Source organism: Panthera leo, chromosome E1 (assembly GCF_018350215.1).
Source record: "Panthera leo isolate Ple1 chromosome E1, P.leo_Ple1_pat1.1, whole genome shotgun sequence".
Classification (NCBI taxonomy): domain Eukaryota; kingdom Metazoa; phylum Chordata; class Mammalia; order Carnivora; family Felidae; genus Panthera; species Panthera leo.
Window position 1 is genome coordinate 20,081,142 of NC_056692.1, and position 24,319 is coordinate 20,105,460.

General features: G+C 54.7%; 1 protein-coding gene across 1 annotated transcript in view; it reads left to right on the forward strand.

Annotated features, from left to right (window-relative positions):
- The first annotated feature begins 8,151 nt into the window (after window positions 1–8,151).
- RHBDL3 (rhomboid like 3) overlaps window positions 8,152–24,319 on the forward strand; it is a 49,950-nt gene continuing 33,782 nt past the window's right edge. Inside the window, exons 1-2 of the mRNA XM_042916484.1 lie at window positions 8,152–8,262; window positions 9,802–9,825. Coding sequence (XP_042772418.1) covers window positions 8,152–8,262; window positions 9,802–9,825 — 135 coding nt within the window. The remainder of the gene's footprint in view (window positions 8,263–9,801; window positions 9,826–24,319) is intronic.

Below are 24,319 nucleotides of genomic sequence, written 5' to 3' on the forward strand. Positions count from 1 at the left end.
GAGCCATCAGCCAGCGCCTTTGCTCTCTGAGGAAAGGACCTCCCCCTGCAGACCGTCCCTCTGCAAATACAATTGTGCCCCAGGAACCATCTGGCAAATGTGCCCGTTCCTTCAGCATTTCTGGTATTTCCCTGACTTGCAGCCCCCTTTTCTTGGATATAAATTGTTGCGGCAAGCCAAACCAGCAGAATGCTTACGGTGCTTCGGAGGTTTTCCCCGAGCCTGGTTAACGCCATGGTTCGCAGCCTGTGAGGCTGCTCACAGCTAACGGAGGTCTTGGACGCATGCATTTTTTTCTGCACTGTTCTTGTGTGCTTGGGAGGATGCAGAGTGGGCATGTGAGCTGCAGACCACAGCTGCAGCAACCAGATTGAGCGCATTTCCGTTGCAGGACGTCCTTCACGGAGAAGGGACAGGTTAACTCCATCTCTCTGCAGAGGACTTGGACTGCTCCCCAAGGAGCCACGACAGGCTGCCACAGCTGTAGGACAGATCATGTGCTCTGGCCACACACGGGAGGATGCCCAGCAACCCTGACTGCCAGCCTCCGGGCCCCATTTTGCACAGGGCCGCGTTCCTCTTCTGACCCGGCCTGATGGTGGGTCACCGGAAAAATTGTGGGTCACCTTAGGACCACTTGAGCCAGCCCCCAATTTCCAGCCTGCTTCACCGATTCTAGTTCGGAGAACAGATAAAGGCAGGGGATGGAAGGAGATACTCTTGTCAGTCTCTCACATCCTTGCTGTTGTGCCTCATGGACAGGGGGGGCCAGGCTGAGCCATTAATCGCAAGCCCCTCACCCCCATCCAGGGAGTGCTGGATCGTTCCAAAGGGGTGGGAGATTTGCAGTCAATGCAAAGACTCTCAGAATGTCCCCATCACCTAACAACGAGGAGGCAGTTTCCATGCAGATGTACACCTTCCTGCCTTAGTACGTGCAGTACCCTCCAACCTGCACACATCAAGCCTCACCCAGCTGGCGAGCTCCTACTTGGTCTTTTAAGATCCAGCTCCAGCATCACCCCTTTGGGCCCCCTTTCTGCCAACCGCATACTTGGCGGACATCTCTACTCAGTACCTATCACACCGTACCTGTAGGTGTTTTTAGCGTGTCTTCTCCACCTGTCTTACTGCTCACTGTGGGCAGAGACTACGTCTCATTCATCTCCGTGTCTACAGTTTCCATCTGCAAAGATGTTTATAGGCACCGTTTTGGAATAGAAAGTTGGACATCATGGCATTCCAAGATGGATTCTCCTACTGCAGTCTCTTAGTCCCCAGGGTCACATGGCTAAACAGTGACGGAGTTTGGACAAGAACCCAGGTCTGTTGACTCCTGGGCCTACTCGAAGTACTTAGGAATCACATCTTGATCTGTATTTCCCCCTTCCAGCCTGGCTGGGGAGCAAACACAGTTCTGGGTGAGTGGCAGGAAGAAGGGTCCAAATGACCTAAGTGTATTTCAGGGCTGGGGGAGAGGTCACAGCTCATCTAGTCCGACCTCTGCATTTACAGGCCTACGGGGTTGAGGTGCTTTGGTCAAGGTCATGCAGCAAGCTGATGGCAGAGCGAGAATGAGGATGCAGGTCTCCTAATCCCCAGAAGAGGGGAGACTTACCCTCCCACCCCAGAGAGGCGATGGCCAAGCCCTCCAGTCCAGCGGCTATCCAAGGGGTAGGTTCCTGGAGTCCTCGACTCTTCTGGGCCTTTCTCTCCTTCTCCTGGTGGCACAGCACTTAAGTAGGGTGCGTTCTGCATAAATAATAAAGAACGCTTCCCTTCCAGGGAGGAAGGCCGCGTCTGGGCAGGCAGTGTGACAGATGGTATTTACAATGTGTGCGGAGAAGTTCTCACACAGCCTCACTTGGGCTGTGCGGCTGAGAAATGGAGGAGGCAGATCTGAGTGCCCACCGTCTCACTCCCCTGCCCGGCGTCCCAGGCGGCTGCTGCCGCTGCTGTGTCCCCATCATCAGAAAGCCTGCCTCGTGGGCCCCAAGACATTCTTCACTGCAGCCCCTCACCGGAGTAGGTGCCGGGTTAATGACATTCTTTCCCTGAGGAGGCCGAGAAGTCCCCATGAGGCCAGAGGCCAGGCAGACTTCCCAGGAATTCTGACCCCTGGCTTGCCTTCTTTGGCCTGGAGAAGTATAAATAGGACAGGTTTATTCACTGAGCAAATACTTTTTGAGAGCTTTCCATATGCCAGGAACCGTTCTAGGAGTCACAGACACTGCTGTAAGCCAACAAAACCAAGTCCTTGCCCTCATGGATTGTACACTCGAGTGGAAAGGCTCACCATGGGCCTCGTGGCAGTTTCTTAATGTCTCTTCCTCTCCACACAGCTCGATGGACACCTCATAGGAGCCCGGCACTGTGCAGTGGTGAATGAAAGCAAACCATTCCCCTCCTTCTGGGAGGAGTTTGCACATATAATTTTACAAAAAACAAAGCAGACAGACCAGTGGCTTTTTCTCTAAAGCCAAAGACACCCCCCGATGCATACCAGCCCGCAACTAAACAAGCCACCCCACTTGGGCACCCTGATTCAACCCTGCCCAGTTGCCCTGGGAGAAAGTCACTGCAAGCAGTAGTTGGGGCCAAGGGCACTCACCACATTAGGGTTGGTTTTTTTTTTTCCCTTTGACCCTTTGTTTGTGTGTTTGTTTTTCTTTCTTTTTTTAAGAAAACTTCCTGCCCAGCTCGGAGCCCAACCCAGGACTTGAACTCATGACCCTGAGATCAAGACGCGGATGTTTAACCAACCGAGCCACCCAGGTGTCCCACCTAGACTCTTAAGAAATTTGGTGAGAGGAATGGAGAATCGTATCTCCTCCGAGCCCAGGGGTTTTAGTGTCCCCATTTGTAAACTGGAGGCAGTTGTACCTATTCTGCTTCCCCTAAAAAAAGGCCAGCTTTTTGAGGATGAAATGGAATGACAAATGTAGAAATGCTTTGACATGAAGGCAGCAGGCAGACAATTGTATTTTTATTATGCAGAGGAATCTTTTCTCCACAACATAAAACAAGGAACGAGTTTCTTGTTGGGGGCTGAGAGTAATAACTATGTAATTAGGCTTCGTGTCGTATCAACAGACATGCTCTGTTTTTCATTAAACAGACATTTGTTCAGCTCCTGCGGTGTGCAATGTTGCATATTGTGATGGATGTAAAATCGAACAGGCCAGATCCTCTCCTTCAAGGGACACGCATTCTTGGATAAAGAAGATAAAACTTAGAGGAAGGAGTGGTCCGTTTGGGCTGGAGGGTTAAGGAAGGGCTGGGGGAGGAGGGGCGTGCGTCACAGAGAGGTGCACAGAGAGGTGCACGTGACTGAACGGACAGGACTTACCTCTTGCATAACCAAAGGTCGCAGAGAGTGTGGGAAGCCCAAAGAGAGCCAGAAGTGGCACCCTGGGGACCAGCCAAGCCCCAAGGAGACAGAAGGAAACTGAGAGCCAGCAAAGCAGCTTATCGTTTTTCCCGAACATGGGGTTGGCTACATTTCGGAACTGGGAGAGTTTCCTCTGTGCCTTTCTGAGCTTCACTTTTGGGAGCCCACGCCTCTCTTTGAAAGGGTTTGGTGTCTGTGAACCTAGACATCTTTCAGTAATGATTTAAGTGACTCGGCAAATTGGGGGCCCTGGAGGGAGTGAGAAAGGAAGAGACGAAAGGAGAGCAGCAGCGTTGTGCTGTTTGATCTCCAAGACAGCGGGCAATAAGGCAAGAATGTGGGAGCTGGGGTAGAGGGTGGTTGGATTCCAAGTGGCAGTCTCCTCCCTGAGCGGCGTCTGCTGTTCGGACTTGCAGGCTTCAAACATGACTGGGGGATTCCTGGAAGACAAAAGAATTCAGGGCTGGGGCTTGGATCTCGGTCAAAAATAACTCATGTCTTCATCTCCGGCAGGCAAATGGCAGGAGCTGTTTGCAGGTTTCTCTGAAGATCGGGGCTCCACGTGGTGGGAGGGGACCGTGAAGGTCAGTTTGGATTTGCTTTAGGTAGAGAAAAGGGCCTTGAGGGGTGCATGCCTGGCTGAGGGAGACGTCAGAATGGGAAACTGTTGCTGGAGAAGAGGCCCAAGCCCCGAGAAGTTCTGAAGAAAATCACCCCTGCTCACCCCCTGCTCTGCATGGCCATTTGCTTTGGGCAGTAATTACAGCCCTGAATGTTCCTTCCCCGGTTTCTCATTAGCTCATGTTGTCCACAAACTCCTTGGCTCCCCACACCCTGCTTCCCCCTCCCAGTGGCTCCCTCTGGCTTCCCCCCCCACCCCCACCCCTCAACCCTGGCAACACCTTGTTCTGGCCCCCAGGTTCAGATCCTTAAAACTACACTCTTCCCTCTCTTGGTGGGTGCGCCTTAAAGACTCAGCCCCCAAACAGCTCTCCTCTTCCCTCCTTCCCTTTCTCACCAGGCTGTAATCAGAGGATTATCCGATTTTTCTCCCAAGAGGCCAGGGCCTGGGTCTTACTCCCTTTGTATTCTCAGCACCTCGGCCAGGGTCTGGCAAATAATGGCCACTCGCAATGTTAGATGAATTGCACTCTTGAGCGGCTGCCAACTTAATCTCCCTAAAATGCGGCTCTAGTTAGAAGCTATCACTGCTTCTCCATCGCCCACTGAGCAAGGTCCTCGCTCCTCAGCCTGGCACTCAAGGACTTTTGCTACATGGTTCTCACCCCCCAGCCACCCCCAGTTTGTGCTCAACCACTGAGTTGTTCTTAACACAGTCTGTGGTTTTTCTGTTCCTCTGGTGCAGTTTGTACCCTTCCACCCTAAAGCTGCCCCATCTTTCAAGGCTCATCTCTGAACCGTGTTTGACTCTTCAGAGCTCAGACTGCTCTCCCCCAGGCTCTTACGCTGCATCGACTAAGAGTGTCTTGTTAGGGACTTGAAGAGAGGTCATGGGTGTGGAGTGCTTACAAAATGAAGAGCTGGGTATCAATCAATGCCAATCAGCCCTTGTTTGCTGTCATTTCCCACCAGACCTGGGGTTCTCTGAGGGCAGGGCCCCTGTGCAGTTACCTCAGGGCATCTACAAGTGCCTGGCCCATGGCAGCCATTCAGTGAAGGTGAGTAGGCACTGATACCCATTCCTTCCTCTGTCCCCAGCGTGGCACAGAGTGTGCTGGTCCCCAGGCTATCTTAGTCTGGAGTGGCACAGAAGCTATCAGACAGCCTGGCCACTCCCATCCCTCAGAGGGGCCCCAGGCCCCATGTCCCGCTGCTTGCTGGGGAGTGGGGTGTACCTAGCTGCCGATTTCCCTGGGGCTGTGCGGTGAAATGGGCTGGCTGGCTGGCAAGGCCGAGGCAACAAGGAAGGCAAAAGGTGAGAGTGTGGCCTCAGGTTCACAGAGTTTGGGTGTTACACCTCGTCTGCGAGTCCAGATGGCCATTCTCCTTCCAGCCAGGGCCAGGGTAAGGGAAGCAGTCTCCAGAAGGGAAGCTTCTGGTTAGTGGTTGGCAATTCTTTCCTAGGATGCTTTTGGTGTGGGTGAAATGTTCCTAGGGCAGACAGAGGAACAAGCCGCCCTTCTGGATACTTCTCGGATCCTCCCTCTCCCCTAATTGCTGCTGCACTCGTGACCTCTTCCTTGGATGGCGTTGCCCCTCTCCCTATGCTCAAGCCAACCTCCTCCTGTCTATCTTCCACATTACAGCCGGAAGGATCTTTTAAAATAGGATTCTTGGGCTCACAATCCTTCAATGGCTCCCCTTTGGCCTTAGGTAAAGTCCAAGCTTCTTTCTCATGAAACTCACAGCCCTTCAAACCATCCCTTTGAGGCCGCCCTCTTCACATGAGACGCCCAGATCTCATGTGCAGCCACACCAGGTTGCGTGTAGTTCCCTTGCCAAACCAGACTGCTTCACGTTCCCAGCCTTTGCCCGCGGTGTTTCCTCTGCCTGGAATGCCTTCCCTTCAGGTGTCTCACTTTGCCTGGTTCTGGGGACGCATCCTTTGGGAAGTCTTCTTGGGCCCTCAAGGGCCCCGTCCTTTGGGTTTCTATACCCCCTGGACTTCCCTGGCTGTCTCCCCCAATCAAGCAGTTTCTGGAGGGCAGGGTCCAGATCCTACTTATCTCTGTATTCCCAAAGCCCCGTCACTGGCACTTAGGGAGAGCTCCATACATGTTCAGAGAACTGAACTGAGCCTGCCAAGGTCCCTTCTAGAGGGAATGACAGAGTCCAATATGTGGATAAGAGGTGCGAAAAAACCAAAGGTCAGCTGGGGTCAGAACGCTGTCCAGGGGCTGCTGGGCATCTCAGCAGAGTGGCTATGACGCCTCTCTGAGCCCTTCTTCTCCTCACCCCACCCCAGGCTTGTTGGCCCATTGGTCCAGTCCCAGAGATCTAAGTGTAACACAGCCAGCACCCATATGGGTCATGCAGATGATATCAGGAAGGTGGGGAGGAGGCAGTGACATTGACCTCAGGGCCGCATGCTTCCTTTTGTCCTTCTGGGGCTTCTTTCCACAAAGGAGTTAGGCCTCTCTTCTGTCCCTCTGAAGGCTGTTTTCAAAATCACACCCTAGGCAGACAGTTTTATTTACAAGGAAATCTTGGCAGGATCTTGACTTGTTAGTAGAGTAGGGATGGGGGAGGGTGGTAAGAAACAAAAATAGTTGAAATGATCACACTTTCTGAAACCGAGATGAAAATTGGTGTCTGTAGCAAACTCACCTAATTAGAACAGAGTTAATTTCCTCCTCTGTGTTTAAGGGGAGCAGTCCTTGTCGGGTGAGATGGTCACAGGTTAGATCCTGGGACTGGGGTTATGTGTCTGCTTTATGATGATGAGAGCATTAATTGCAACTTTCGGTGTTGGAAAAGAGCCTCCCTCACTGAGAGGGAGCAGAGAGGAGCAGACACCTGTGAGTGGGTGGGTGTTGGGTGTTAGGAAGAGGACTGGGAGGGGACCAATGACCAGACACGAGCCCCTGTGCCTCTTGGGAGAGTGGCACCTGTCCCAGCAGACCACCGGACGAGTTTGCAGGCAGAGCCTCTGTTTCTGGGAGACGGTCTCCTGGGAGGTCCTGCAGGGAAACAACACCTCCCCCCCTTTTTTTCTTCTTTAAAAGATCTCCTATTCCTCCCATCTAACTTCATCACTATTTGCTTTAGCTTCTTTACCTCCCATCTCCCAGTTGGGGCACTTCTCTGGGCTTGCCTCTGTCAACCTGGTCAAATGAAGCCAGGGCTCTGTCAACATAGCTCTCCTGCAGGAAGAGAAAGACTTAGGATTGGGGATCCTGGCAGCCCCTGTCTGACTTCTCCCATCCCTAAATTACTGGACCTATCTGAGACCGAAAGGAGGGGAAGAGAGATGGAAGGGTGTTGAGGATCCCGTCCTCCCAGCATCCCGCCCCCAGTTCACTCCCAGTTAACCCCGACGTTGCCAACTTAGTGAAAACCTCGCCCCTGCCTCCTTCACGCATCTGCAGCCTCCAAGTGATCGTTAACCCGGTGGGTCTCGGGAAGTGGGCACTGCACCCCACCCCGGCCCCGAGACAAACCCGGGCCCCTGCTGGAGGCTGGTGGTAATGGGGCCACGGACGGCACGGCGCTGGCCCCCCCCCGCCCCCCTCGCCCGCACATCCCCCCCTCCGCCCCGGGCGGTGCAGCCACTTCCCCGCCAGCCCCGCCGCAGCTCTGCCCCCTCTCCTCCCGGGGCCGCGCCGCTCTGACCGATTTGGCTCTGGTGGTGGCGCCCGGGGCGGTGGGGGCGGGGGACGGCGGTCCCCGGGAGCAGCCCCGCCCCCGCCCGCGCGCCGCCCCCGAGGAGTCCGCGGGGAGGAGGAGACTCCGGCGCAGAGCTGGGGCCGCGGGAAGCGAGAAGGGAGCGCGGGGAGCCGCGGGGCCGGGGCCGGCCCAAGGGCGCCCTCGCCTCTGAGCCGGGCGTGGGGGCCTGGGCGGAGGCCGGCGGGGCCGCGAGCGCGGAGAAGTTTGGCGGCGAGGGGCCGGGCGTCCCGGGGTGGCGAGGCGGCGACGCGGGGGCCGGGGCCATGGGGGCGGGAGCGGGCGGCGGGGCTGGCGCGGAGGCGGCGCGGTGCGCACAGGGCCCCCGGAGCGGCGCGGCCCGCGCCGCGCAAAGTTAGCCCGGCGCGCCGGGACGAGCCCCACAGCCGCCCGCCGGCCCTGGACCCCGCGTCGGCATGGGAGAGCACCCCAGCCCGGGCCCCGCAGTGGCCGCCTGCGCCGAGGCGGAGCGCATCGAGGAGCTGGAACCCGAGGCCGAGGAGCGGCCGCCGGTGGCGCCGGAGGACGTGAGTGCCCCCTCCCCCGCCCGGGCAAACTTTCTGGGGGGCACTGTGGGGGAGCTGCCCCCGTCTCTCCCCCGCGGGGCAACTTGGAGGTTTCAAGGTGACGGCGGGAGCGCCCCGGATTGGCCGGGTCCCCGCGGGCGGGAGAGGGCGGAGGGACCGGTCTCCCCCAAACGCGCGCGCGCCACCCCCCTGCTCGGGCTCCCGCCGTTTCGCTGCGGGACACAGCCCCGCCGCTGCGCTGGGGACCCGTCTGCCGCCGGAGCCCCCTCCCCGCGGCTGGTGCAGTGCCCGGGACACGGCGTTTTCCCGCAGAGGCGGCCGCGTCACAGCAGTGACTCCCCCTCCCCTCCCACTCGCGACCTGCGGGCTCCCTGAGCCCGGGGAAGGAGCGGGCGCCGCAGAGTCCCCGGAACCCGGCAGCGCCGACCGGTCTGGCGACCCCCTTCTTCGCTTCCGGATTAGCTCCCTCCCTGCACCTGCCCTGTCGCGACACTGATTGAAATTGAAGCCGGCCCCAGCCCCCGAACCTGGCCGGAGGAGGAAGAGGGGGAGTACTGGGAGCCCGGGAGTCCCAGACCGAGTCGGTGCCTGCGACGGTCCCCCGGGCGAGGATGGGGAGGGGCTGCCCCAGAGGGCTTCCCTGCCATCTGCCGCCGGAGTCTCCTTCCCTTCGGTTCGGGGAGCCAGCGGCGGAGCCCGCGCCGGGGAGTCCTGGGAACTGGAATTTCCTAAGCTACTCCCTCCCCAGGTTAACCTGCAGACTGAGGGGAAAAACTGGGCAGACGCTCTGCCCTGCCCTAGCCCTCTCTCAGAATGGGAAATGGAGGTGAAGCCAGGCCCCCCAACCTACTAAACCTAAGCCGGCAAGTCTGAATGAGTGTGCCCCAGGGGAGCTTAACATCCTCCCTTCCCTCTGGCTCCCGCAGTTAAACCTCTCACCAGCTTCTGGCCCCCAAGCCCCCAACTCACCAATTAGACTCAGCCTTGGAAGGGACCACTTAGATTTCAGTGCTTTCCAGAGACCCCTCCTCCCAAGCTGCAGGCAAAATGTTAGCGTTTGTGCAGGCTGAGTTTTCCTGAGTAGGGGTCTCTGGCCCCTAGCACGTTGGGACGGTTCTGGCGGGTCTGATGGGATTGCACCTGGGTCAGCTTTCCCAGGTGTGGGAATAGACACGGCTACAAGCTTTAGGTGTAAGTTATTAGAGGCCCTTGGGGAGAGTTGAATGCCTTTATTTAGTAGTTGTTGAGACTCACCCTTGTTCTGTTTATCCCTTTCTGCGTGTCTTCAAGTGAGGGACACCCCCCACCCCCAACCTCCCCAACCTGAGTTCCCTCCCTTTGCTTAGTGCAGATTCACTTGGGGAGCTCTTCCCACATTTCCCCTGGTGTCTTGTGGCGGGTCCCTGAGTCTGGGCAGCAACTGGGAGGCAGTGTCCGAAATCTCAGGGGGGCTGGAGAGTCCTTGGTGATAAGTGTGTGTTTCTCTCTCTCTCTCTCTCTCCTCTTCCTCCTCTTGTGCATGGCCTCCCTCTCTACCAGCACTGGAAAGTCCTGTTTGATCAGGTACGTGAGCAGTTAAATCCCCCCCCACTTCCTTCCAGCCCTCCCCACAATCAGTCTCCCTGCCTGCGTGGGCTTCCCTAGCTCTGCACTCCTGAGATGCTGACGTGGGGTGGGGGCGTGGCTTAGTGCATCTCTGAGACCGAACACTGCTCTCCGCTGCTCTCCAGGTTTCAGGAGTAGGCGGTGGGCTCCCCTGAGAGATCCTTGCCTCCCTCCTTCTCCTAACTCCGCCTCACCAGAGCCAGGTTTAAACCACATAGAAATTGGACAATAGGTATCGAAAGCCAGGGACGTTCTCTATGTGCCAGGGGATTGCAGTTGGGGCTGAGGAGGTGGGGGAAGGGCTGAGGTTAACATCCCCTCTCCTTTCCTACCTCCACCTTCAGAGATCCATGTGGCTACCACTGAAGTCAAATCTCTACCCTCCTTGGAGGATGACTCACAGTATGAGCTCTTTTGAAAGCTGTCTCTAACTTTGCGGCACGGATGAGAGTTAGGGGAAATAGTATGTGATTGTTTGCAACACCTAGCGTCTAGGTGTGGGGAGTATATTTGGAAATGCCACCTTTGGAATCAATTGATGGACAGTTGACCTTCGGCAAGGAAACAGTTTCTTCTTTGCTTGGTACTCCTGTTGAAAGCTTTTGTGTATTTCCCTCTCCCGCTCCATTCCTCGATGCAGAGGATAGGCAAGAGATGTCCCAGTGCAGGGGGAGTAGTGAACGCTGCGGTCCCGCGGTAAGCATGATTGTGCCACGAAGTCTGTGCAACTTTAAGAGCCTTGTCTGGTCCGGCCAGAGGGCACCTGTTGGATTGGAGAAGGAGATAGAGCTTTAAAAGTAGCTCGGACCAGACCTCGTCCTGTTACACGCAGGGGAAGCTTTTGAAAGCTTTTTAGCAGGGATCTGAGCAGTGCTTTGGGAAGGTCCTGTGTGATAGGATGGAGGCAAGGTGGGTTGCAGGCATGAGGGAAAGTAGTCAGGAGTCTGCCTCAGTGACGTAGTAGATGAGGTAAAAACGGAAAGGAAGAGGGATGTGACCGCGGGGAATTAGAAGGCTTACTGCCCCTGAGTCAATGAGTGAAGTACATAGATAAGTTTGAGATTCTGAACCTGGGAGGAAAAAGGGAAAGTCAGGGTGGGGGTCAGGTGTTGGCATAAATGACAGCTTTGGTTTCAGACCAGTTCGGTTTGGGGAGCCCACTAAATGCAGGTGCCCAAGTGGGACTGAGACTTGGAATTACAGCTGGAAAGTCATGGCAGGCCTGGGGTGGGGCTTGGGGGGTGTCATCCGCATTAGCACGAGGCCTGGCTGTGGTCTGGGGAGCATCCACTCGGCTCCTGTCCCAGTGGGGTGGCACATCTCTCCCTCTGCCCCCACATGCCACCCACTCTCCCTCCAGTTCCTAAGAGCACAGCCGCTGCTGGCCTGCCGCCCTGAGGCAGGAGGGGCCGCCTGCTGTCACCCATACCAAGACCAGCAAGCTGCCAGCCCTTCACACCTCCTGCCAGATTTAGAATCAGAACCTAGAACAAAGTGTTTCATTTTTTTCCCTCTGTGTCTCTTTCTCATTCGATTAGTTTTCTGTGTGTGTGTGTTTACATTTTAAAAGGAACTGTTTGGGTGAATGGAGGAAAACTTTTAGTAGGAAGACTTTGGAGCCGGGAGAGGGGAGGATGTGCAGAGAGCAGAGAGGATGTGTAGCAACTAATAGCGGGTGGTCTGTGAAATCCATTTTCTCCTGCTGGAGGGAGGTCCCTAGTGTCACGACGAACATGCCCCTACTTCTGGGAAGGCCCACCCAGAAACCTTTCCAGACAGACAAAATTAATCCTAGGAAGAAAACTCCCAGACATACTCAGGGCAAACCATTTTTTCTCACAGTAATTTCTTCCCCATCCCTCACATGACATTAGAAGCCCAATTCTGTTGCCTTCCTTCCTGTGGGTGCTTTGTGTTTAAGGAGAGCCGCTCCTGGGCAGGGCTTGACCTCTGGCAGATTTCCTCTGTGTTCCTTCCCCCTCCTTTGTGAAGCTGCCTGGGGCCATTCCCGCATGGGGCTAACTGGAGAGTAGGTAGGAAGCTTCACAGAAGGATGCGGAACTTCAGGATACTAGGTTCTTCAGAAAGCTGAAGGGTTTTCCCCCTGCCTCTTCCTGTGGGCCTGCTTAAAGGTGGGACTCCAGGGTTGGTGACCCTGGTGCACTTAGGAAAGAATGTTTGGCTGGGGGTTGAGGCAGCGCCCCAACCATCTCTTACAGAACTAGACAGCCCTGGAGCACCTGGATGGCTTGGTGGGTTGAGCATCCGACTCTTGATTTCAGCTCAGGTCATGATCCCAGGGCTGAGGGATCAAGCCCCACATTGGGCTCCATGCTGAGCATAGAGCCTGCGTAAGATTCTTCCTCTACCCCTCTCCTCCACTTGTGCACGCATGCTCTCTCTCTCTCTCTCTCAAGTTAAAAAAGAAAGGGAGGGAGGGAGGGAGGGAGGGAGGAAGGAAGGAAGGAAGGAAGGAAGGAAGGAAGGAAGGAAGGAAGGAAAGAGACAGCCCTGACCAGTTGAACTGTGGTGGGGGCGTGGGGCACATGACACCTGTCAGGGTCCCTCCAAGCTGATGTGTTCACCTTCCAGAGGTCGATGGGATGAGAGGCTGGCCCCAGTCAGTCCTCCTTTCCCTCCTGGGTCACGGAAACACCAGTGAGCACCCAGTTTCAAACTGGGACCTGCTGTCTGGTTCTTCAGCACACAGAGTAGCTTTGACCCAGCATGAAGCTAATTAAGCCCCAAGGACTGAAGCTGTGCCCTACGCCTGTTGGTCCTGTGTGGTCACCCCCCAACTAAATGGCCAGGATGCCTTTTGTGGGAGTTCCAAGTGAAGAAAACAGGTGACCCCTGTCCCTTGGAGGTTTCCCTGCCCCACCAGGTGTTCTGGGAATCTGGCCCGCTCAAGCAGGAGAGTAATGTGTTCTCCCTCTTCACCCCACCCCTGGTTTCTTCCCCGCGGGTCCTGGAAGTTCTAGCGGGCAGGACACCTAGACATCATCACTCCAACCCCTAGACACTCCATATACTTTCTTTCCTATGTGTACTTCTGCTGAGGGAATCGTCTTCTCATGTACTTGGGATCTTAATGGTTTCCCTAAATATTAGATTTTAAAGTTACCTAAATATGAATCCGTGGTTATAGTGTAATATGCTGTAAAGTGTCTTATTTTCCTATAGTTGGATCTGTTGAGCTTTTCCTTCATGATTCTTCCTATTGCTTTGGACCCGAGACAGTCTTCATCTGTGTTTATTTATTTTATTTTTTTATTTTTTAAAAGTTTATTTGTTTAGGGGCGCCTGGGTGGTTCAGTCTGTTAAGTAGCCAACTCTTGATTTTGGCTCAGGTCATGATCTCACGGTTTGTGGGTTCGGTCCCCGGGTTGGGTTCTGCACTGACAGGCAGAGCCTGCCTTGGATTCTCTCTTCCTCTCTCTCTCTCTCTCTCTCTCTCTCTCTCTCTGCCCCTCTCCTGCTCATTTTCTCTCTCTCTCTCTCAAAATAAACCAATAAACATTTTTTATTTTATGTTTTTTTTTTAATGTTTATTTATTTTTGAGAGAAAGAGCGCCAGTGGGGGAAGAGCAGAGAGAGAAGGAGACACAGAATCGGAAGCAGGCTCCAGGCTCCAAGCTATCAACACAGAGCCCAATGCAGGGCTTGAACTCATGAACCACGAGATTGTGACCTGAGGTGAAGTCAGATGCTTAAACGACTGAGCCACCCAGTTGCCTGAATAAACATTTTTTTAAAAGTTCATTTACGTATTTAGTTAAGTAACCTCTACACCCAACGTGGGGTTCGAACTCACAACCTTGAGACCAAGAGTCACTCGCTTTTCTGACTAGGCCAGCCAGGCACCCCATTCTTCATTCCTTCTTTTTTAGATTTTATGAATATGCACTTGTATTTCCTACTACTTTTTCTATACTAAAAAAATCATCAAACCCTTGACTCTATCCAGACCTTTTCCCTATCCAGTTATGCCAGCATCACTTTTTTTTTAATTTTTATTTTTTAATGTTTATTCTTGAGGGAGAAAGAGACAGAGTATGAGTGGGGGAGGGCAGAGAGAGAGAGGGAGACACAGAAACTGAAGCAGGCTCCACGCTCCAAGCTGTCAGCACAGAGCCCGACGCAGGGCTCAAACCCACAAGCTGTGGGATCATGACCTGAGCCAAAGTCGGACGCTTAACTGACTGAGCCACATAGGCACCCCTTGCCAGCATCACTTATTAAGAAACACTTCCTTTAGGTGTTGTTTGGAAAATTTGATCACTTGGTAAATTTTTATTTGTGGTTGGATTTATTCTTTTTTTTTTTTTTTAATGTTTATTTTTGAGAGAGAGAGCACGCGCGCACGTGGGGGAGGGGCAGAGAGAGAGGGAGACACAGAATCTGAAGCAGGCTCCAGACTCTGAGCTGTCAGCCCAGAGCCCGATGCAGGGCTTGAACCCAAGAATCTCAAGATCATGACCTGAGCCAAAGTCAGACACTTAACTGACTGAGCCACCCAAGCGCCCCAGGTTTATTCTTTATTTCTCATCTATTCCCCTGCTATTTGTAATTGTGCAGGTAATGTACCCTTCAGTTTTTGCTTTACATTATTACATAGGTTCCCTCCAGGCTCCCTTTTTTCAGGTTACGCTTGGAAAGTCTCACTCTCAGTCCCTTCCTGAACCCCGGGGAAGTGCCCTCAGGGGTCCAAGGTCAAATAGTGAGTCAGTGGCAGATAGAGGACCCATGAAGGGCTTCCAGGCTGGGAAAACCATTTTTGGGTTCATCCTTAAAATGCCTTCAAGATTTACAAATGTTTAATGAGCAAAAGTGTTTGGGGGCAGAGTTCTGCTAAGTCAACAAAGCACAATTACTTTTGAGCACAGATGAGCAAGAAGAAAAGGAAAGATTGAAAGTAATTTGATTGTGCTTGTGTGTGTTCTCCCCCTTCCACTGACAGCGTGCATTTCTCAGAACCCCCAAAAGAGCCCCAACTGCTAATCTCCCAGAAGGAAAGCAGACAAGTTTTGACTGTCCCACCACTGAAATTATAAACATGCTACAACCAGCTTGAAGAGCAACTTAGGCAGCCTCTTGGGTCCAGAACCCTGGATTTGGAGTCACAGAGACCTGGCTTCAAGCCTTACTGACTTTGTGATTGGGGGCAAGTGACATTAGTGCTCTCAGCCCCTATTTCCTCATTTGTAAAACAAGGACAGCAATCTTTTAAAAATTTTTTTAATGTTTATTTTTTGAGAGAGAGAGAGAGAGAGGGAGAGCATGTACAGGGGAGGGGCCGAGAGAGACACACACACACACACATAGAACCTGAAGCAGGCTCCAGGTTCTGAGCTGTCAGCACAGAACCGGATGCGGGGCTCCAACTCATGAACCGCGAGATCATGACCTGAACTCAAGTTGGACGCTTAACCGACTGAGCCATCCGGGCGCCTCAAACAAGGACAGTAATCTTGAGCTCCAGTGGCAACTGTGGAAATTAAATGGAAATGGAGACTCTTCATAATGTCTGATACCCAGTGGACATTTGACAACTGTCTCTTGACCGGGACTCAGACTTTACTAGAAGAAGCCTAGGGCTGCTTCTGAGATCCAGGCCCCCACCAGGAAGGCAGTGGCCTCCCTAAACCAGCTCCTTCCCATTCTGGGCTCCTCGAAAGAGAGCCACTTCTGAGTCCAGAGGACTTTTTTGCTTGCTCTCCCCAAGTATCTCCCCTGCTCAGCCCCCTTTTCTCCAGCTTGGGGTCTTCCCTTGGCCTGACCCTAAAGCCTACCTCATTTGCAATTCTCCCGCACGCTGGCTTAAGTTCTGGGAGTTGAAAAGAGGTTCACACGGGGCTACTGAATGGATTAGTGAAGGGCCATGGAGAAAACACCTGCCCCAGAGACAAGGCATTGATGGCGGCCCCCGGAACACATGATTAGCCAGCAGAAAGAGGTTCCCAGAGAAGGACAAAGCCATAGATTTGACTGGAGCCCTTGCTTAGGCTCTGTACCTCCACTCCATTATCAGGTGGCCTCCAGAGCCCTTGAGGCTATGGAAGTCCCTCCACCACAAAGCCAGCTTTCCTACCCTGCTCCTGTCCCAGTGACCCTGGCAGTCATGCTGAATTAACCCTTGTATCCCTGACCACTCACAGAAGTACATGTGGTAGCAGTTGAGCAGTGGGGCCAAGGGATCTGAGACTGTGTGCTGCCTGCCACATAATAGGCAGCCGTCCTGTCAGTGCTGGGACTAGAGCCCAGCTCTGCTCCCCTCTGACCTGTGTTCCCACCACCAGGCCATGCAGACTTCCATTTGCTCACTTGGCCACCTGAGTGACTAGGACAACGAAGAGGACACACATCTGGCTCAAGTCCCAGTTCTCCTGCCAGCTGCGTGGCAATGGGCGAGCCAGGCAACCTCTCCAAACCTCAGTTTTCTCATCTGTAAGCTGCCTAGAATAATATCCTTCCCTCAGGGTTGTGGTGAGGCTCCCGAGAGTGTGTGTGTGTAGCACTTGGGGCAGTAGGGGCAGTATGCAGGGAGCACCTGAGAAACCTGGCAGTTGTATCGTCTTACTGGGACTTAAGGAAATGGACACTGTTTTCATTTCGAAAGAACATGTGACGTGTAAGGGTCACAGGTGTTGAATCTGCATTCAGATCCCCAGGATTCCGGTGGGGTTCATCCTATCCTATCAAGCTGGCTTCAGGGCAGGAGCTGGACATCCACATTCCTCCTGAACTTTCCACAGGAAAAGAAGAGAAGCTTTGGGACAAAGGCTGGCTGGGGTGGGGATGACGCCCAAGTGTCCCCTCTGGTCACTGCCTGGCTGCCTGCGTGGCTGAGGGTGAACGGTCCCGCCTGTCAGGTGACCAGAGCCCAGAGCCAGCCTCCTCGACCTGGCAGTCCACTGTGAGAATAGGGCACTCTTCTGTCTGTGTGTATCTTGAGTTGTGAGCGCCCCGGGGGGAGCCACCATCTCTGCCCCCCCAGCTTTCCTGACGCACGTTGCAGGTTTGAGTCAGTAAATATTTCTTCAAGAGAACAGATATTGAGTGCCTACTGCATGCACATATCTCCTCATCTCATTTTGATCTCTCAGCCACCCTGTGAGGTGAGTGGTGCTAGACCTTCTTTACAGAGGAGGAAACTGAGGCCTGAGGGGGCGGGGCCTGCCCAGAGACGCAAGGCCAAGGAGGATCCTCTGCAGAAGGGGTTGTATGTGTTTCCCCACAAGGTGGCTTCTGAAACAGGGTGGAGGGCCCAGGAGGCGGAGGAGTTTGGTGACCCTTTATCCTACCTCCCCACCCCCACTCCCTCCTCTGGGTCTCTCAGCCTTCTCTTTTCTGGGGAATGAGGGACCAGAGGGACTCTTTGGTGGCTTCTAGGAGCAGCAGGAGGAAGTGGGTTTAGGCTGAAGGGAAGGGAGGGATGGGGCAGATGTAAGCCCCTGCCCATACCCAATCCTACTGCACTGACCCCCCCCTCACCCTGCCTGTGACCTGTGACGGCCCCCCCTCCCTGCCAGGATGCCCGCCTTTGTGGCTGATGCTGTGACTCAGCTTCAGTCCCCAGGCGGCTGTGATGGCTGTGCCTGGATGAGTCAGCATGGGCATTATGTCTGCTCCTGGGGACCCAAGAGACCTGCCTCTGAGTCACAGCCCCCAGCTGTCTCCCCTGCCCCCCGAGTCTCCAAGGCCTTCTTTGGGGGGCTCTGAAAAAGAAGCAGAGTCTTCCAAGGGGCTTTCAGGGTGGAAAGAGACAAAGCCTGGAGGAAAGAGGGGCCCCACCCCTCATTGCCCTCCTAACCCCAGCGTCCTGCATCCCAGGGAAAGTCTGGGAGCGCTTCCCCTCCAGTCCAGGTGTTGAGCGCATTGGATGGAAACTGGAAACATGCCCATTATCCAGCGACTCGGCCTGGACTCAGGCCAGGATGCCCGCTTCTCTGTTGAGGGAAGGGTGTTCTAGCTCCCTAACCAACCTCACAGCCCCGTTCAGCTGTTTGACTTGTGGGGAGGAGGGTTGCTCAGGGGCCCTCCTGAGTGACCCCCCGGGGGGGGGGGTCTGGGCAAGCTGTTTATCTCTGTGTCCCTCAGTTCCTATGTCTGTTAAATGGGACTAATCACACTCACTCCAGGGTTGACATGAGAAGAAAAGTAATAAAAGATTTGTGAAAATCAGTATTTCAGAGCGAAGAGAAGTCAGGGGAACAGTGTGAGGTAGTTTTCTCTACGGGGAGAATTAGCATCCTCGTTTGCAAGGAGGGAGAACTGAAAGAGAAACCTGCTACTCCCATAACCGCACCTCCTGACCTCAGCAGCTGCAGGCCTGGACCTAATTTATGGGGCAGTAAATATCCATAATGGGCCCGAGTTTCCTGGTGAGCTCTGGCTGTTGGGTGGGGACAGCTCTGCTGAGCGTAAGCCCCTAGGTAGCCTGGTTAATTGTGCAAGGACCCAGCAGATGAGCCTTGGTAACCGCCCCCCAAGTGAGGAGGGGCAGCTGTTCATATTTTCCCCTGCCCACCCCGCACGCATGCCATGTGGTCATTTCCCAGGGCTCCTTCTGTCTTGAAGGACAGCGAGGGCACGCAGTGGGGCCAGGGATGGGAGCCTTCTGGGTCCCGACCTTCCAGACTGCAAGGCACTCCGGGTGCTGCCTTTGGTGTCCTTGGAAGTGCCCACACCCTTCACTGGCATCCTGGGGCTCTCTAGATCAAGGAGAGGGAGGGGGTCGTCCTAGGAGCAGGAAGGAAATTTGAGTGCTGGGAACAGGGACCAGACGTGTAATTGTCCTGGAAATGCAGTTTGTACAATTCACACATACATAATAGATAGAAAATAAGTGTGTGTGTGCCTTTCTTCTTCTCGGATTCTTCGCTGCTGCTGGGTAAACTCTGAAACCTTGGCCTGGCTCCCCAGCCAGCACGAGGGGTTGGGGGGTGGTGGGGAGGGAGGAGTGGCGCCGCTGTCCTGGGTGCTGAGCAGACAGATCCTGGCTCCCGCAGGGCTGTTCTCTGAGAGCTCAACCCAGCCGTCCCTTAGGCCAGTCCTTGATTCTTCAGCCTCTCCCTGGTGACACCCCCCTCACCCCTTGGGCTGTGGCCTGGGTCCCACAGATTTCTAACCGCTGGGGGCCTCCAGACAAAGTGTCAGTTGACTTGAGGGCCTTTGCCACTCAAGTGATGGAGGTGACAGGCTGGTTCGGAACCATGGACAGAGGGTCAGGTTCCACAAAAGGAAGAAATTACTACTCTGTAGTGGAGTCATGCATTTTTCCCAAAGGGTGTCCCATGGAGTGTTGGTGTGAAAAATATGATGCTCAAAGGTCCAGTAAGTTTGGGAAACGCTGGGCTGAGCAAAATCAGGTCTCTTCGCTGTGAGCCCTTAGTATGGTTTTATGCATCAGGCCCTTCCAAAAGCGTTTCCCAAACTTACGGGACCTTATTTTAGGCACCATCTTGGGCCTGATGTTCACAAAACCCCGAGCCAGAGGCTATATTTCGCATGCAGGACAGCACAGAGAGACAAAGAAGGGCAAGGCTGGAGCAGGTTCCCATGGAGGAGCCCAGAACTGTTCTTGTCTTGGCCACTAAATCACTCTGTAACCTTGGGCTACTTTCTTTTGCTCTCCGCACCTGTGTTTCCCTGTCCAGGAAATGCGGTGTGGTGCCTGGCACGTAGTCGATCCTTGGTAAATATTTGTTAAATGAACCAAGGAGAGGATTAGACTGGGCTCTCTCACGCTTTTTTTTTAGCTACACTGTCCTAATGATGGGAGAGGGCAGGCTCTGGGCCCCTTCGCCCGGACGTGAATCCATCTGCACCAACGACGGGCTGTTCAAACTTGGCCAACTCAGCTCTCCACCTGCTTCGTTTTTCTCCCCTGTAAGATGGAGCTCATGATAGTATCTACCTGAGAGGGTTGTTGTGAGGGTTAGATGGGGGACTCTGTATAATTTATCATCCAAATTGGGACCATTTTGAGGGGGAAAGGGGCGCTGGTAATAATCATGCTCAGACAATAGGTATAAGCCTATTGACTGTCTCAGCCAAACCAGGACATAGGGTGACCTGAGGTTTCAATGAGGTAGTGCCTGAAACCTAGCAGCCATTCTACATATGCAGCTTCTAACATGTTGTCGTTCAACCAAGTGCTGTGCAGAAGGCCAGGGCAGGAAACAACTCAGAGTGGGGTTGTCCTAAGTTTCTGCAGAGCAGTTTGAGAACCATAGAGATTCCTTTCAGCTCTGCTGGGCCATACGTTATGATCCCCTGGCCTGCTGCCCTTCTCCCCAATGTCCCGGGGTCTCCCTGACAGCAGAGACCTCACCCCCTCCCATGTGAGCTGCCTCATCCTGATCCCAAATTTCCCATCAGCCCTTTGACGGAGCAAAGATAGAAGACTGGCTGCCTCTGTGTGCTGTGTGGGTTGTGGATTTCTCTTTCCCCAAGCCTCATTTGCATATGGTTTGCTTATATGTGCAGCAATGGGGATGGACTTCCTTACATCACCCTGAGAAGGGAGAGTTCCTACCATGTGACTGGAAGAGAAACTGAGGCAGTGTGGTTAATGATCTGCCCAAGACAGCGAAGCAGGTGGGGCAGGGCTCCTTTTGAAGCTCCCCCTACTCCTTTGCCCCAAAGAGGGAAAGAGCCTTAGGTGGTACAGGATGTGATTCCCAGGCTTTTTCCCAGCCTAGGTCATAAGTGCACAGGAAGGGATCCAGGGCAGGAGACAGGGTACATGACAGAGCATGTGTGGGGCCCCAGGCTGGGGAAAACTGGCAACCTGGGGGATTAAGGGGCCAGAGGGCTGGGTGCTGCTGGGATTAAATGTCCCTGAGGAGCCTCTGGCAGCTCTTTTCATGGCGGAGGCAGGTGGGCGGGGAGCCTGTGGGAGGGTCAGCTCTCAGTCTGTGCCTTTCTCCTCCCCCTGCTGCCAGCATCCTCCACTCAGGCTGAATGTGGACTTGGCCTGCCCCCTCCCTCCGCAGTGCTGGGGGCTCTATTCAGGAGGCAGCTGCGAGGATGCTCCTGACTCCTGGCTGCCTGCTGGGCCCCTGCCTGCAGCCCTTTCACAGCCACTGCCCCCCACGGCCCCCCCCCCCCCCCCCCCCCCCCCCCGTCACCGTCACCGTCACTGGGAACCCACCCAGCCAGACCTCATCCAGAAGGCGACCCACTGCTAACAGTGGATGAGTCCAAGGCACAGGGCACATGGCAGGGGGGAGCTTTGGGGTCCTCAGTACATTATTAACAAGGAAAATTGCATTTGTAGGGTTTATTTTCCCCAAAGCTCCAGACCATGGATCTTATCCCCCATACCTGGCCTTGAGGGAGGCCCAAGGGCAGGAAGTGAACCCAGGAGGGGCAGCCAAGCCCCCTGACACGGGTGCCCCCTGCTTCGCTCTGAATGAGGCAAGTAGAAGTGGGCACCAAGTCCGTGAAGCCCTCGGCCCTGGAGGGCGGCTGCCCCCACGTTTGCTTTAACCTACTACAACCTGAAGGGACATTAGGCATGCTTGATAGATGGGGCAATTATGGCTTGAGATGTTTACCCTAAATTATATAAACTAGTTAGTGGCTGAAACAAGAGTGGGATCCCTCGTTCCTTGTAGCCTCCTTTCAAAGCCCTCGGCTTTCTCCTGGGGCATCAGGACCTACCTCTGTCCACCTTCTGCTTACGTCTTGTCTCTGTGACTGTTTCTCCCTTTGTCTTCCTCTCTCTGCACCACCCCCATACCCCATGCCCACTGTCTGCCTCTGCTGTCCTCTTCCCCAGGTGGTGGAGGTGGGGGGCAGAAGGCATCCTTTGTGGAGCCAGCCCCTTCCCTGTGTCTCTCTCCCTGCTAGGCACCCTTCTTCATCCCTGAGGCCTCGTTATTAGGGTAGTGATGACCCCCATTGTCTGGCTTGTCTGGCCCTGGCATGAAAGGTAGAGTTTTGGCAGAGAAGGAAGACTCGGCCTGTTTCCAGCTCATTCTCAGTGGTCTGGAGCCTGTAATGTGCTTGGGGCAGGACTGGCAGGGGGTGGGGGCTCCCAGAGCCACAGGGCAGCCCCTGTCACTAGGACAACAGCAGGGAGCCCTGGAGGGGGAGGGAGAGCTGGGGAGCAGGTGGTTCTTTGTCTGGAGCTGAAACAAGGGAAAGGGGCCCTTGCCTGATCCCAGCCCCTCCACCCCACTGCCCTCCCAAGCCCCTGGGAAGCAATTGGTGTCACTGCTCTTGAATGAGAGGGCTTGCTCCCCCCAGACCATGTCAGGAGAGACTCTATCCTATAAGCATATCAGTGCCCCCCCCCACCACCACCACAATGCTCATAGCGGGTGGCAGTGGGGAAGAGTGGATTTTCCCAGGACACAGGGCTGCTTCTCAGCTTCCACCCCTCACCCCTACCATCAGCCCACCTAGCACAAAGGGGCCTGTGTGAGGCCAGGCTGGCGAGTCAGATGTCCTGCATCAGCCCTTGGGGATGCAAGGGGTCCCAGGCATCAGAAGGAGACCCTCGCTGCCTGTCATTGCCACTTTCCTTCTCCAGGCCTCACTTTCCTAGCCGAGCAATAAGGAGGTCAGAACTGTTGCTATGTGAGGCTCTGTCGTGCTTTCAAAATCTTTGTTTAGGATGGGGCTGTGAGACCCCCAGAGCCCCCTCCTCCCCCTCCTCTCACCACAGCGATCCTTCACTTTTGCTCCAGGGCAGCCCCTGGAGGCTGAAGGTCAGTGGCTACCAGTGCTGCTAAACTGTTTGGGTGGAGAACACCGCCTGCCAGGCACATCGTCTAACCTCTCTGTGCATCCCCCTGTGCCTCTATTTCCTCCCCTGTCCTATGGGGATAGTATAGTAATAGGACCTCCTTCAGGAAGGTGTCATGGTGGGGGGGGGGGGTCAAAGAAATTATACACATAAAGTGCTTAGAGAGGTATTTGGCCCCATGAGACAGTCAGCAAATGTTAGGTGTTTTCATCCTTAAAGATCTTTGTGGCGCAGGGAGTGGCTGAGTTTCCTGAAATACTCAGTGGTGTGAACTAAATAGGTGTCATCCCTGGAACCTGGTATTTGGACTTCAGGGTGGGGACACAGGCAGATTTTTAAATAGACCTCTTTAGAGATGTCCTCCCTCGTTGAGTTCTGGGAAGAATTGAAATAGCCCATGACTTGTGAGTCTGGGCTGTTTCTCTTGGATTGTCTTAGAGGTACTGCACGCGGGAGCAGCCTTCCTAAAATAGTCTCCGTTGACCTTATCTAGAAAAGGGGGAGAGGTGCCTGGATGGCTCAGTTGGTTGAGCCTCCAACTGTTGATTTCGGCCCGGGTCATGATCCCAGAGTCGTGGGATCGAGCCCCACATCGGACTTTGTGCTGGCAGCACGGAGCCTGCTTAAGATTCTCTCTCCCTCTCTCTGCTCCTCCCCTGCTCACGCCCTTTCTCTCTCTCTCTCTCTCAAAATAAATAAATTTAAAAATGAAAAAAAAAGGGGTAAATGTGGGTTTGGTCACCTGGACTCCCCTGTCGCGCACACACGGACGCCCACTGTTTGCTTTCTAAAATCTAAGCAGCTCACCACAGCGTGTGTAGGCACAGCGAATTCGTGTGGGGAAGCACTCTGTGAACAGGACAGCTCTCAGCAGTGGCGACAGACAGTTGGCATCATTCTCTAGCAGGGCATGTGCTGTGCGGGGGACCCCTGCGCGGCTCTGTGAGCAAAGAGGGGCTGTGGAAGAGGCACGGAAAGGCTATGGGCTTTTCTGGGAGAGACGAAGAAGACCAATAATACCTTCCCTGGAAGATCAGTACCTGTCTGTCCATCCCAACACCCACTATTTATACACCCAAGAAATGTTTGCTGAGTGCCGATCATGCCCGACTCCTGCTAAACGCTGGGGTACGCGGTGCGGCCGGTGCTAGTGACCCAGCAGCCCGGTGAAGAGGCTCAGGGAGGAGAGTGGAGGGCCAGGTGGGCTGGCGGCTCGAGGTCTATCCGATGTGCAGGGGGCCAGCCAGAGCAGCCTGCGTCCCGGGGAATCCCGAGACTGCACGGAGTAGCTGGGCAGGGTGAGTGGGAGTCTCCCTGGGAGACGAGGGTGGAAAGGGACCCCTGGGAGGGGGGGTGCAAAGCTGCACGGGGTCTCTGGGGAGCCCCCACCGAAGCCCATGTGTATGGCTGTAGGTGTGCCTGCATGCAGGTGTGAAAGGCGCCTGCAGTCAAGTGCAGGAGGATTTGCAAGGCTGGGCCCCTGCTCCCTAGGCCCGGGGCCTCAGCATTCCCCACTGGAGTCCCTCTGGCCCGCACCCCAGAAGTTCCTCATCTTCCTTCCCTTCTTGCCTTTTCCTTCTTGCTTTCCTCTTGTCCAGGGTCAGGATTAGGGGCGAACAGGATGGAGCTTGACCTCTTCTGAGCTTGTTTCCCTGTCCATGCACGAGATGGTTGGGTTGGGCGATCTCCAAG